General features: G+C 44.1%; 1 protein-coding gene across 17 annotated transcripts in view; it reads right to left on the bottom strand.

Annotated features, from left to right (window-relative positions):
• dock9b (dedicator of cytokinesis 9b) overlaps nucleotides 1–13,389 on the bottom strand; it is a 346,813-nt gene that overhangs the window by 59,943 nt on the left and 273,481 nt on the right. For 12 of the 17 annotated variants that reach the window (XR_011341986.1, XM_069890523.1, XM_069890527.1 and 9 more), the window contains 2 exons: nucleotides 9,569–9,711; nucleotides 2,805–2,920 (listed from right to left, as the gene is read on the bottom strand). Coding sequence is in view for 16 of the 17 variants with exons in the window: in XM_069890523.1 (XP_069746624.1) it covers nucleotides 2,805–2,920; nucleotides 9,569–9,711 (259 nt within the window). In the remaining variant the exon portion in view is untranslated. Of the gene's footprint in view, nucleotides 1–1,996; nucleotides 2,065–2,804; nucleotides 2,921–7,353; nucleotides 7,398–9,568; nucleotides 9,712–13,389 lie in introns of all 17 variants that reach the window. The other 5 variants (XM_069890538.1, XM_069890524.1, XM_069890537.1 and 2 more) reach the window with 3 other exon arrangements.

Below are 13,389 nucleotides of genomic sequence, written 5' to 3'. Positions count from 1 at the left end.
CTTGGTGAATATCTATTGCTACTGGGTTTTGGGGATCTCTGGGCTTGTAACAATATCAGGTGACCGTCTGGCCAAGAGGGATTGCCTGCAAGGCTGAGGTTGGCAACTCCCTTGAATCACTGTGACACACAAGTCAAAGCAGGGAAGGATTCCTCCCCTGAAGCATGCTTGTTTATCAGGTGTATTCCAATGACACTTCATTCCTTTCATGGTCACCTCTACTGATGTCCGCTGTTTTATTCATTTCATTTATGACTGAATTTAGCAGAGACACAAGTTCAAAACTTTGCATTATCCTTTCAGGATAAAAGGGTCACAGCCTCACAACCCAGAGACCTGGATTCAGGCAGTTCAGGTACTGTATGTTTGGAGTCTGCATGTTCTCTCTGTGACCGCGTGAATTCCCCTCCCTCTACGTGCTCCGGTTTTCTCCCACATCCCAAAGATGTGTGGGTCAATGGGTTAATTGGTAGCTGTAATCAGTGGGTAAGTGTATGAGGCAAATGATTGGAATGTGGGAGAATGGGTCATAGAGAAAATTAGTGAGATCCGGGACATGCTCGATGGCTTCCTCACACATCAGAAGATGGAAATTCCTGTTTAATTTGAATTCAGAGATACAGCAGGGTTACAGGCACTTTCAACCCACGAGCATGCTCCGCCCAAATACATTCACGTGACAAGTTAAACTACTTACCCCATACGTCTTTGGGATGTGGGAGGAAACTGGAGCACCTGGAGGACGGTCACAGAGCAGCACTCCTTACAGACAGTGGCATACATCACTGCTCTTCTACCATTGGAAGCAGGCTCCCCTCAACAGGTACTAGGGTGGGCAGTAGCCTCTTTTAAACTGCAGAACCTAGGTGGCCCTCCTGGGACCCAGGTGCGATTACTGGGGCAAAGGTGCTGGAAGCACCTTTTAAATTGCTGGGAGGAGCTCCCTTAATGGAAATTTAAGGGGTTCCCACCCTCCAAAATGACATGCCACGTACTCATCGGAAGTATGGTGAAGCATGCACGCAAACACTGACGTCACCGGAATGAGCAAGTCGGCCATTTTCATTTTCAAATCGCTTGTGGACGTGACTTAGGTAAGCTTAACTGGGTTCCCTGACTACCTCTGAGGTAGGTCAGGGACCCGGTTGGATCTGGATAGGGTTGACCAGGTCAGACCCTTTCTAACTGCTGCGTAACTGGGGTGCTAACTGGGAAAATTGCCCGGTTAATTCCATTTTACATGGCAATTTGAAAGGGCATAATGAGAGCAAAGGTCGGCAGTTTTGTTTTATACTATCAATGAAGAAAGCATCTTTTATTTTTCCTTTGAGCTCTGGTGCAGCTTATGAACAGGGGTATTTAAGTTTAGCATGACCCTGAGTGGAAGGGAGGGAGGTTCTGAAGCAGCCATTCTCAACGGGAGCCACAGTACATTTAAGGGGGGGCATGGACTGATATCATAAAATATTTTTATGGAGTCAGTAGGAGAGAAGTACCAAAAAAACCACCAAACCTGTCTGCTTCACAGGGAAGGGGCCCCATAGACTTTGAGCAGTCCTAATGAACCCATAACCAAAGAAAGGCTGAGAATGGCTGGTACAGAATGACGGGCAACAACAACCAGCAATGAGGGAATGATTGGAGGAGTGCAGAGATCCCAAGAATTATTAAAAGGCTGGGGAAAAGGGAAGGGGAGGAGTACAAGCCAGTAGTGTTCATTGGATATGATAAGAGGAATGGTGAGAAATGATTGCTGTAGTTGCTTGCTTTTGGCTCTGTGAAAGGAGGCAGAAGGAAAATTGAGAGCGAGAGAGCACGCGCAAGAAAGGAGACAGAGGGGCTAATATAAAGTGAAGGGGTTGATGTGAATGCCATCTGGTTGGAGAGTTACATAAGGTGGTCAGTGGGATTGTTCCAATAGAATGCTCAGATATGACTATAATAGGCCAAAGAATATAAATGTCACATCACATGGATAACAAGACAGTACGCTTACAACAATTCAGATTACATCACACGTTCAATACGAGCCTGTCGAGAGCTTCTCCACACTTCGATCTTTGACTGAGATGAGAAGGAAGAAGTTAGGAGGAAGTTCAACTGTGAATACTTATTATTTCTTTCCCCAACCTTCCTTTTATTTATTATTTGTTTTTATCCAGGAAGCTATAGCAGGCAAGGCTTTAACTGCATCTGTACTTTGTATATGACAATAAATTTGTTCATGTAAGCACAGATGGGCTGAATGACCTCCTGCACTATAAATTTTGACTCGCATGTGCAAGGAGTTTGTATGCAGGTTAGCAGACAAGATTGCACCATTGTTAGCGAGTTAAAAGGAACACCACTAAAAATAGAACTATTGCGCATGAAAACACTGAAAGGCACAAACATGCTGGAGAAACTCAGCAGGTTACACAACATCAACAGGACATAAAGGGTAACCAGTGTTTCAGGCCTGAAGTGTTCCTGAGTGATAAGCAAAAACCCAGGCAGGCACCTGAATAAAAAGGTGCAGGGAGAGGAGAGAAGGGGGAGAAGTCCAGGCTAACAGCTAAGAGATTATCGGTGGGTACAAGTGGGAGGGTTGAAGAGAAAAAAAAGCTGAGAAGTGATTGTGGAATAGGGCTGAAGGTAGGGGATGGAAGCTGGTTGAAACAGAGTGGTCAGGAAAGAGAGAGCCACAGGGATGGGTTTAACAGAAATCGGAGAAGTCGATTTTGAAGTCATGTGGTTCCAGACTGCTGATATGGAATGTTAGGTGTTGTTCCCAAATAGAAACACTGCTGTCCATAGAATCATACCTTAAAAACATGGGTGAACAAAGACATTATGTCCAGCACAGTCAGACAAACTTCCGTGGCGATGTTGGCCTCCAAGAGAGACTGATGAATAACATCAGCATCAGAATGTCCGTAGCCTAATTGAAGCAAGAAAATTATTTCAACAACATTCACAACTGCTGTTCCCAAGCTTACAGAAATAATTATCTCAACATAAAATGAAGTAGAGAATAATCCAAATGAGACTAATGACTATTTGCATCAACGTGATGAAGTTCATAAAATCCCAGCACATTGGAAGACGTTGTCATGACACAGACACATCCTGTTTCCCTCACAGAAAGGCTACTTGCCCCTGTGCTCACATCTCTTCTGCGCTGGCCTCCTTCCACTCTCTCCAACCCCATGCCCCTCCCTCCATTAGGTGTTCCCCTTCAACCCACGCCTCAACTCTTCCCGATGGGAACGTTCCTCATTCCCCTCCCTCCTCCGAGGGAAGTGGTCTCTCCTGAATTCCGCCAGATTTATGAAGGATTTATAAAAGGATCATCGTGTGCCCCTGGGCCTCTCCCCACCGCCCCCCACAAGTTGTCTGCATTTAAATCCCATTAAATCCTGTCTGTGTTCTGAGGCCTTGTTTTGGGCCTTCCCATTAGGAGCACTTTTTCCAAAGTTAAATAAGAAACTATAGCTGCTGGGGATGAGTGCAATACACAAACATGCGGGTCACGTAGCACCCATAGGAATAAAGGGTAACCAACATTTCAAGCCTGAGCCCTTCATCATGAATCAGGAGAAACAGGTGGATGCCAGAGTGAAAAAGGACAGGAGGGAGGAGTGCAGACTAACAAGTACGAGGAAACAGAGATATAGGTAGGAGGGCAGAAGAGAAAAGAGCTGAGAAGTGATGGGTGAGGCAGAGGGCGAAGAAGGGCCGGTTCTCTGATAGAAGGAAAGGAAGAGGGTGGGGAGCTGGAGGAAAGGCGACAGAGCAATGAGAGAAAGAAAGAGGCACACAGGGGAGGGGTTTAGCGAAGCATGGAGAAATCAAAAGTGATGCCAACTGGTTGGAGACATTTTGCCCATCCTCTGTCTCTCTTCCTCAAGCTTCCCTTCTCCTATCTGACAGCTCCCCTCTGCCCTCTCCCATCTCTTCTCAGCGTCTACCCTCCAACGGCTATCCACCCATCACCCCTTACCTGTTAGCCTGCGCTCCACCCCCTTCCCCCAACCTCTTCCCTTATGACCCCTCCTTTTGATTCAATCGCCAACCCATTTCTCTTGATTGCTGATGGACGAACCACCAAACCTGAAATGTCGGATACTCTCCACTTCCTCTGGATGCTGCGTGATCCGCTGAGTTTCCCCAGCACATTTGCACCCTTTTCCAGTGCAAGGAGACCCATCTGCTTCAGACTCTGGACATCAGTAGAATCTGGAACCACTCAGTTCCAGTACCCATCTTATTAGCTTGTTCAAGCATCTTCTCCTGTCTACCCTACCCTTCCTTTGAATGACAGCTTGCTTCCTGCTCTTTGAAACCTCAGAAATAGAAGTAAATAAGCCCAAGAATATTTCTCTCATCAGCTGTTCCACTAACACACCATCAAAGGGTCAACTTTGACTGCAACCAGGATGCAGACAATATTTCTGCTGGCATCTTCTTTGAGAAAAGTGAGGGGATGTGAATTGGGAAGAGTTTCTTCCAGGGAGTGAAGATTTTATTAAATGAGAATCTCCTCCAAGTCTCTTCTCTGCCTCCATCATTGAGATTACTAAAAGTTGAGAGGGCATAGGTTCAAGGGCAAGGGTCCAAGAGGGATGAGAGGGGCACATTCTCAATATAGAGGGTGGTGGGTGTGGCGTATGAACTGCCAGAGGCAGTGAGAGAAGCAGGAACAATTGTACCTTGAAAGACATTCGGGCGGGTATGTGCATGGGAAAGGTTGAGAATGGGTCAAATGCAGGGAAATAGGGATTTCTCAGTCTGAAAACATGGTTGCCATGGATGAGTTGGGCCAAAGGCCCTTCCTCAATGCCAGGCTCTGACATCGACTTCAATATTCCCTGCAAACCAACAACTTTGGCCTTGCTTTTGAACACATATTCTACTGCCTCACCTGGCTTGATGCTATTTGCTCAGAAGCCTCTATGATGTTGCACTCAGTTGAAGGTGTAGCGTTAAAATACAAGCTGAGCCTGCATGTGCAAATTCACTGATTGCTTAATCTGCCAACTTTGCTCCTTCTCTTTTCCTATTTATTCACTATTGGCAAGGCCAGAGTTTACTCCCATTCCACCACATTCTCAAGATGGTGGAGATGAGTGACATTCTTGACCTCAACTGAAGGTGCTCCCATGATGATGGACATGAAGATCCAGGTTTTAGACCCAGTGACAATGAAGGACGTGAATAGTTGTGAGTCAGGGATGTGCAGCCTGGAGGGCAGTGCTCCTCTGCAACCAATGACCTTATTCTGCTTAGTGGTAGAAGCTTGTTGGGGTGGTGGGTGGGGGCCTGTTGGAGTATTGTGCATTGAGGCACTTTGCGGGTTGGTTGGAGGGAGGGTGATGGGAAACCATCAGGTGGAATGCTTTGTCTTGGATGTTAAGAATAGGATCCCAGATTACCAATCCTCTCCAGACATCACCCTTCCAAGTCACAGCTGAATTTGAAAGACAACTGGAAACCTCGAACCAGAGAAAATAATTCCTTAAAACACCATCATGTTGTGGGATTGCTTGTACAAGCTCAACAGCATCAGGCTTTACAGATGGACACCTTTACCCCATTTCTTCCAACAACCCCTCAGCCAAGATACTGGTAGGTGTCCTGAACCAACAATCCCTGGGATGCAGCAAAAGCTGAGACCAGTAGGCTCATACAATTAGAATCTCCAGTCACTGATGTTGATATTTAAGTTGCTAGCGACAACATTCCCTCAAAATCTCCCTTCTGCATACGTGTAGAATCAAATCTCAATTCCGATTACTAACACAAGCGAAGCGTGAACAGCTTAAACAAATAAAGAATGAAATTGGCCTTTGGATAAGGCAATACAGTAATGGCTATTTGTTGGATCCAATGTCCAAAATTATTTTCACATTTATTTACAACACGGTAGAAGCCGATTCCAGCCAATGAAAACCCATGCTGCCTAATTAAACTACCAAGCCCATAGGTGTTTAGAAGTTGGGAGAAAACCAGAGCACCCAGGGAAAACCCATGCAGGTCGCAGGGAGAACATCCAAACTCCTTACAGACAGTGCAGGATTTGAACCTGCTGCCTTGAAGTCAGTTAGTTGACCTGAATTTTGGACACACATTCACCGCCATATTTCAAGAACCAGAAATAAATTCTTTCCCCGTAGGTTCTTGAAGCTCTCCCATAGTCTCAGAACATGAATGTTACAAGATTCCAGTTGGTGTCTGCTCATAACCATCCAGATCAGATGTTGCCATACTGAGAGGGAAGGTTATTGGGAGGAGCTCCACAACACTTCTGAGATGCCTCCACTGGTGGTGCAGTGGCCCTCTGGTCAATTTCCAGTTCTCCCAAATCCCATCCTTGCAAGCAATTCTGGCCAATGGGAACTCTCAGTGCTCTGTGTGAAGTTCAATCTCTTTCCATTGTGCCTCCTGATCTGCTCCTTCTTCATGGTACAAGTGAAAATGAAGCATTTTTCCAAATTCTGGAGAAGCTCATCAGGAGTCCTTCTTCAAAATGCGCATCCTCCGCGACGTGTTCGGCCCTGACCTGTGATTGGTCAAAATGGAGCAGCATCATCTGGGAAGGCACTGGGTATCTTCAGTCTCTCAACTGGAAGCCCTCCAGAGGCATGTGACAACAACAGGAGCACACAAGAATGCAAATTCCCCACCCCCTCAGACTCCACAACACTGGAATGGAAGCAAGTCGCAAAAAAACTGCCTGAGGAGACACTAACCAGATAAAAACCTCCTCTAACTTGCGACAAAGATTTTTCTTGTCTGGCTTAGAGTTCCTACTTATTTAATATCAATAATGATTTTGCACTCTTTACAACACTCTTTCAAGGATGGAAAAGGGGCCACACAGATGCAAGTCCATTTGGAGCCTTCCTGATGCTTCCTCCTCCAAAGGTGCCCAATGATTGATTGCTGCCCTCCAAGGCGACGTCCCAAGACCGATACCGGGCAGTCCTGTGTTCAGTGTCCCTCAGTAGCCAGGAGTTCTCCAGCCTCCACACCAACTGCTAATCCCATGTTATTGAGGCAGACCCCACGATCGGTAGCCAGGAACAGACGGGAAAGCTGGGCAGTCCCAGTGCTAATGTGATCAGTTAAGCTGGAGTGGGGTGGGGAGATAGATCATTGTTTGGAGTGAAAATTATGAAGGAGAACAGAATTAAACAAGCAGAGGTGATCACCTTTGCACAATAAGGATGCGTGTCACTGACTGAGGAAGCAAGGGTACAAACAATTCTGAAAGCACCGACAGTAGGAATAAACCTGTTTGGGGACCCCTGCCCTTCAGGAAGCAGAACTGTAGCAACAACAAACCAACAATGTAACCTTGCTGTGTCTTACCATTGTCTACAGAAATCCCAAGAATACTGGAAACCTTTCTTACACTGGAAACAGAGATAAGGTTATTTCATTACAAGGATCCAGTCACCAGTCTCACAGTCATTACATGGACCCACACCTCTATTGGCTTTTGACAAGAGTACCATTGGAAAAAAAGTCACAACGTAAAATTTTGCTTTTGTTTATGTACACAGAGCCAAATATTTGTCAAGATATTCGCCCCCATCCCTCCAATTTAAAGAAGTGGATCTTAATTATTTTTGGTGATATTTTAAATCAACAAGTTGGCATTTCACAGAATTGCCAACATTTCCATGATCCAGTGAGTTTTTAAACACACCTGCACAGGCATGCATACAGACACACACACTCATACACGCAGTGCTAAGTAATAATCAACTTTTCCAAAAGGTGTCCCCATCATCTTGTTCAGTGAAATTGGTCTTCAGTTATTTTTGCATACTTACATTGTCAACTGACCCTGTTTTAGTTTCGGAATAACACCTACCAAATTGCAGTAATTGGCATTGGACATGGATTGCTAATTTGTTTGTTGACAATAGTTAGTGATGCCATCTGGTAACTGGAGGAGAAGAGTGGGCAACTTTCAGAGATTAGTAAACTCGTTGCCAACGTAGTTGTAAATTATAATTAAAAATTGTTGCACTTGCCGACTTTTTTTTCCCAAAACAAAAACTTTCACCAAATAATAACTAAAAAGCAAACTAAACCAAAATGGGGCCCTAGCAGCTTGTTAGGAAAGCTTTAAATCCTACAATATCTGAAGCAGCTGTGAAAGGTTGTTCACGACATTGAAATTATCAATGCCAATTCACAATGCAGATTCGGATAAAGGCAATTAATCCTAATCAAAACCTGACTAAATAGCATTAAACCCAGGATCTAGCAATGGATCCCCCACTGCCAGGGGCAGGAGGTTTGGTGGCCATGGGATGCAGAGGGACAGCAGGCAGCAGAAGAATGAGAGGGAGCAAGTGAAAAACTGCTGTTTCTTTCCTTCAGCCGCTTATTGTGACTGAATCCTGAACTGAAGCATATTCAGCTGCACTTTCAAAAGGCAATTGATGATAGATGTTAATGACAGAGGATAGATGTATTAAAAAAGAACATCACCATTTGTGGGGAATGTGCCTAGGGCGTGGCTCTGACAAAGGGCTGTACGGCCTGCTACTGGATGTCATTTGCTCAGAACAAGGGAATCGGTAACCGGATGACATCAACTTAGGGTGAGAGATAAAGATTTAACAGGAATCTGGGGGCGGAGGGGGGCCCCAAATCTATTTATTTTTAAACTGAGGGCAGAGGGTATATGGAATGGACTTCTGGAGAGGCAGTTAAAGCAGGTCCTGAAAAAAAAAACATGGATAGAATGATGGGTTGAGAGGGATAGGGGCAAAATGCAGGAAGGTGAGACTAGTGTATATGGGACATTTTGGTCAGCATGCACAAGTTGGGCCAAAGAGCCTGTTTCCACACTGCCCAACCAGGTATCACCCAGGCCTTCAGTTCTGTCTGTGCAGAATTTGCCCATTCTCCCTGTGACCGTGTGGGTTTCCATCTCCTGGGTGCCTCAATTTCCTCTCACATCCCTAAGACGTGTGTGTCAGTGAGTTAATTGGCCCATTAGTGTAGGGAAGGGGCAAAAGAATCAAAGGGGCAGTTGGTGGGGTGAATGATTTATAGGAGAACAGAGAAATCATGAGGGGCGGTGGCAGGACTAATGAGATCACTCTGCTGGAGTCAGCATGAGTTCCCTATTGGTTGTAATACATCAGCTGAGCCTTAACAACAGAAATTACTCAGGCCAGCTTTGCTGATAAGATAGCTTGGATATGGTAACACATTCATAATGTAACCCAAACAATAGTATTAACGCCTGTAACAACACGATCTGTTTCCCAGGGAAAAATACAAAACTGCCATAAATACATACTCATCAGTTAACATACAGATTATACTTTATGGACCAGGAAAGGTTATGATTTGCATCCGCAAAATGTTCCATATAATCAAGTTCCACCTCAGACTCTGACTTTCAGCACTTTGACCCTTGCCCAATTCTCTTTCATATTATTTCAGCCAATAGGGGAACATGGATATCCATGACTATGCTCTGGGGGTGGTGTACTCAGCCTGTAGAAAGGAGGATTTGCATTGATAGCCTTGAGGCTCCCTAGATGGGCAAGTAACTTACTGTGGTTAAAAGTGTAAGAGTTATCCAGGCTGCTCAGTTGCTGTAATCTGGCATGCATCATTCCTGCTCTATTACGAGAAACAGGCAACGTTTGAGCTCTCTTTTCATGTGTAAAAGTCATGGGTCCTAACCCCTCTTGGTTCCTGCAAGATGGGGAAACGGGACAGAGCAAAGGTTAACGTCAGCACACTGCTGCAAAAGCCTAAGAGTTAGTGAAGCAGTCTTACTTGATGGCATTTCACACAGAGGCTAAACTGGTTAGTCTATGCTTCCAGTTCTAACTGCGCTTTGGCCTCAGCCCTGGCCATTTCAAATGGAGGTGTCCGCACTCGTCAACTTTCCAAACAGCAGGAAACTTTTGGCTCTGAGAATTTAACACCAATGGGAACAATCGTACAGGTTTGTACTCACAATCGAATGCTCAACTCCATTCAAGTGCACAAGACAAGATAAAGCTCAAATTGTGAAAGCAAGTGTGAGTAAGCGAGGAACCACGTTCTCTAGTGAGTAGAGGCCAGGGAATTAACAGAACAGCTAAGCAAAATTAAAAAGCAGGCCTGCCTGCAATTAGGTGTCCCCAGCTATTCCACAGGTTTCCAAGCAGCAAGACAACTGACCGCACAAATGACACAGGCAAGCGATGGGGAGCACACAACATGCAAGAGCACCTAGGCCGATCTTACCCAAGAAGGGAAGGAACCATACACATTTACTGCTTGGGTTTTAGCACTTGCCAGCGTGCAGATGTAAAATGGAAAGAGAAAGTAGAATCTGTGTTAGGAGTAACTGAAGAATTCATTGCTTCATACCACCACCCAGAGCTCATATCACAAAGATTATACCAGGTTAGTTTGTAAAGGATGACTTAAAAATATAACCCAACAAGGAGATGAAGTCAAAACACTTGCATTTAAAAATTAACAAAAAATCTCCTGTAAGTGTTAGAAATTACACATCACCATGATAGAGTCACATCAGTATTTGGACACATTTTCAGGCAAATCTAAGGAAAAAGCAATTCCTCATACATTAGAATTAAAATTGTGCATTTTGTAAACAAGCCAAAAAAACACTAACTCATTAACTTGTGTGACAATTTATGACGGAACTGTTTGAAATTGGGGGTGCAGAGGACAGCCATGAGGAAGGCTTTCAAACCTTGCACCTTTGAACTAAAGTATGAACTGAAAGTGAAATATTTCCAATGCATTTATCTCGGGATTTATCTAGAATAGCTACTGGTTTTGGCTGAAAGAGGAATCAGCTTGGCTCAAGGATAAGACCCAGCTAAACTATGTTTGTGCGAGATCATCAATGCAAGAATTGAAATTTGGCAGTGAATGGATTGATATCATTTAGTTATTCCCATTGAAAAACAATTCTGAGTACTTTACAAACTGGAATGTCGTTAAAGCTGTAAATGGAATTACAATACACTTTTGTTGGATTGCTAATGCTATTAACAAACTGGCTTCAAAATCAGTGAAGTTGATGGAACAAGATTTGTTTTGGTACAATTCGATTGTTGCCCTTGGAAGAGAAAGACTTTCATTCCTGTGAGCGCTTCCTGAACAATGATGATATGGCTTGGGGGTCAATAATGTTCACAAGACACGCAGCAACCTATCTGAGCAGAGCAAGGTCCCACAAATATTCTGTGATAGTGGTCAGATTATCTGCTTGGGGGATAAATATCAGCCTGGCCAGATAGCACGTACCTAAGAATTTCACTTCGATAGTAATGTTTAAAATGTGCTTACCTGTCTCCAGGTATGGCTGAGAACCAGAGTAAGAAGAGATGGGACTGAATGAAACTTACCACCCTGGTGAACTTGACCCTGGGCATGTGGGGGAGGGGGGGTTGTTTTTGAGCAAAATAAGTTTTCAACTTGTACTGCTTGACCATCTGGCCCCAAAACTGCACTGCAGTAAAACTCCCTTTTCGATATTCCTTTTGCCCCGTTCCATGCCTCTGCCACAACTTGACAGCAGCTTGTGTTCTAGTTCTGACAAAAAGACTTGGGTTTGGCCAGTTAACTCTTCCCCTGCCTTAACTGCTGCGGTCACATTCATCATTTTCTGTTTTCATTTTGTTTTTGCTCTTTCCCATTTCTGATGATGGGTTTTTTTATGTGAAACATTAACCCTGTTTCTCTCTCCATAGATAGCGCGCAAATTGCTGAGTATTTATTTCAATCTCCTGACTGGCAATGCAAACAGACAATATAACGTTAAACTTGAAAGCATAAGAAGCCCAATCAACCTCTCAAACATGTTGGTTAATCTATTAAAGCCTAGCTAGCTCATAATTCCATCCTACTCCCACAATCTGTCAGCCCTAACTGCTACAGCCTGTCAATCTCTTAGAAATTTTCAATTGATTGGCTTTAGAAATGCTCCATTTATTTTATATACCTATGATGGGTCTTGATCAAAGATTGTCATTAAACTTCATCTCCATCGAGACTCTAAAAATGTCCATGCATCATTAGGATTGTTAGTTAATTAAGTTACCCCAAAGGCATCCTTCCCGAAGAACCACAGATAATACAGCACAGAAATAGGCTGTTCAGCCTATCTAGTCAAGGCTGAACTACTTATTCCGCCTATTCCCATCGACTTGCACCCAGACCATAGCCTTCCATATCCCTCCTTTCCATGTACCTATCAGATCTTCTCTTGTAGAAATCAAGCCCACATTCACCATTTCCAGTGGCAGCTAGTTCCATGCTCTCACCACTCTCTGCGTGAAGAAGTTCCCCTTAAACATTTCACCCTTAACCCATGCTCTCTAGTTCTTGCCTCACCTAACCTCGGTCAAAAAAGCCTGCTTGTGTTTACTCTACCATACTCCTCATAATTTTATATACCTATAATCAAATCTTCCCTCATTCTCTAATGCTCCAGAAAATATCCTATTCAACCTTCTCCAATAACTCAGCTCCTCATCTCCTGGCAACATTCTTGAAAATTTTATCTGTACTCTTTCAATCTTATTGATAATTTTCCTGTAGGTCAGTGACCAAAACTGCAAATTTTGACCTCACCGATGTCGTATACAACTTCAACGTAACATCTCATCTCCTGCATTACACACTGTAATTTTTGAAGACCAATGTGCCAAAAGCTTTCTTTACAGCCATATTTACCTGTGATACAACTTTCAAGAAATTACGTAACTGTATTCCTAGACCCCTCTGATCTTCTGCACTCTGCAGGTCCCTACTATTCACCATCTAAGACCTACTGTGGCACTTCCTCCAAAACTGCATCACCTCACACTTCTCCACGTTAAATTCTGTCTCCCATTTTACAGCTCATGGTTCTGTGCTGCAGTTTTCTATGGTCTATGGTTATTAAATCTAGGACTGGTCATTAAACAGAGAGAATTATCCCATTTGCAGGACACCCAACTACATTTTTGGCTTTAAAGAATTGCCTAGTTCATAGTAACTTCTGATAGATCCCAGGAAAGTATTTAAACAACACGGTGATGTTCATCATTTGGGAAGACCTACTGTGATCAAACAAGAGAAGCGTAAACATTGGGACTAGTGGTGTGCAATAAGACTCAATGTCATGTACATTCCAACAGAGGCACCACAGAAAGCATCCTGCCCAGATGCAATACTGCGTGGGACAGGAGCTGCTCCAAGACATTACAGAGGGTTGTGAGCACAGCTCAGGCCATTACACAAACCAACCTCATCGACTGTTTATTTCGCCCATTGTATGGGGAAAGCTGCCAACTACCCCACTCTCTTCTCACCCCTTGTGTTGGACAGTAGTTACGTGAGCTTGAAAAACATGAACCTCTGAAT

Source organism: Narcine bancroftii, chromosome 7 (assembly GCF_036971445.1).
Source record: "Narcine bancroftii isolate sNarBan1 chromosome 7, sNarBan1.hap1, whole genome shotgun sequence".
In the NCBI taxonomy this organism is placed as follows: Eukaryota; Metazoa; Chordata; class Chondrichthyes; order Torpediniformes; family Narcinidae; genus Narcine; species Narcine bancroftii.
Note: the sequence above shows the minus strand (reverse complement) of the source record. Positions and strands in the feature narration are given on the sequence as shown.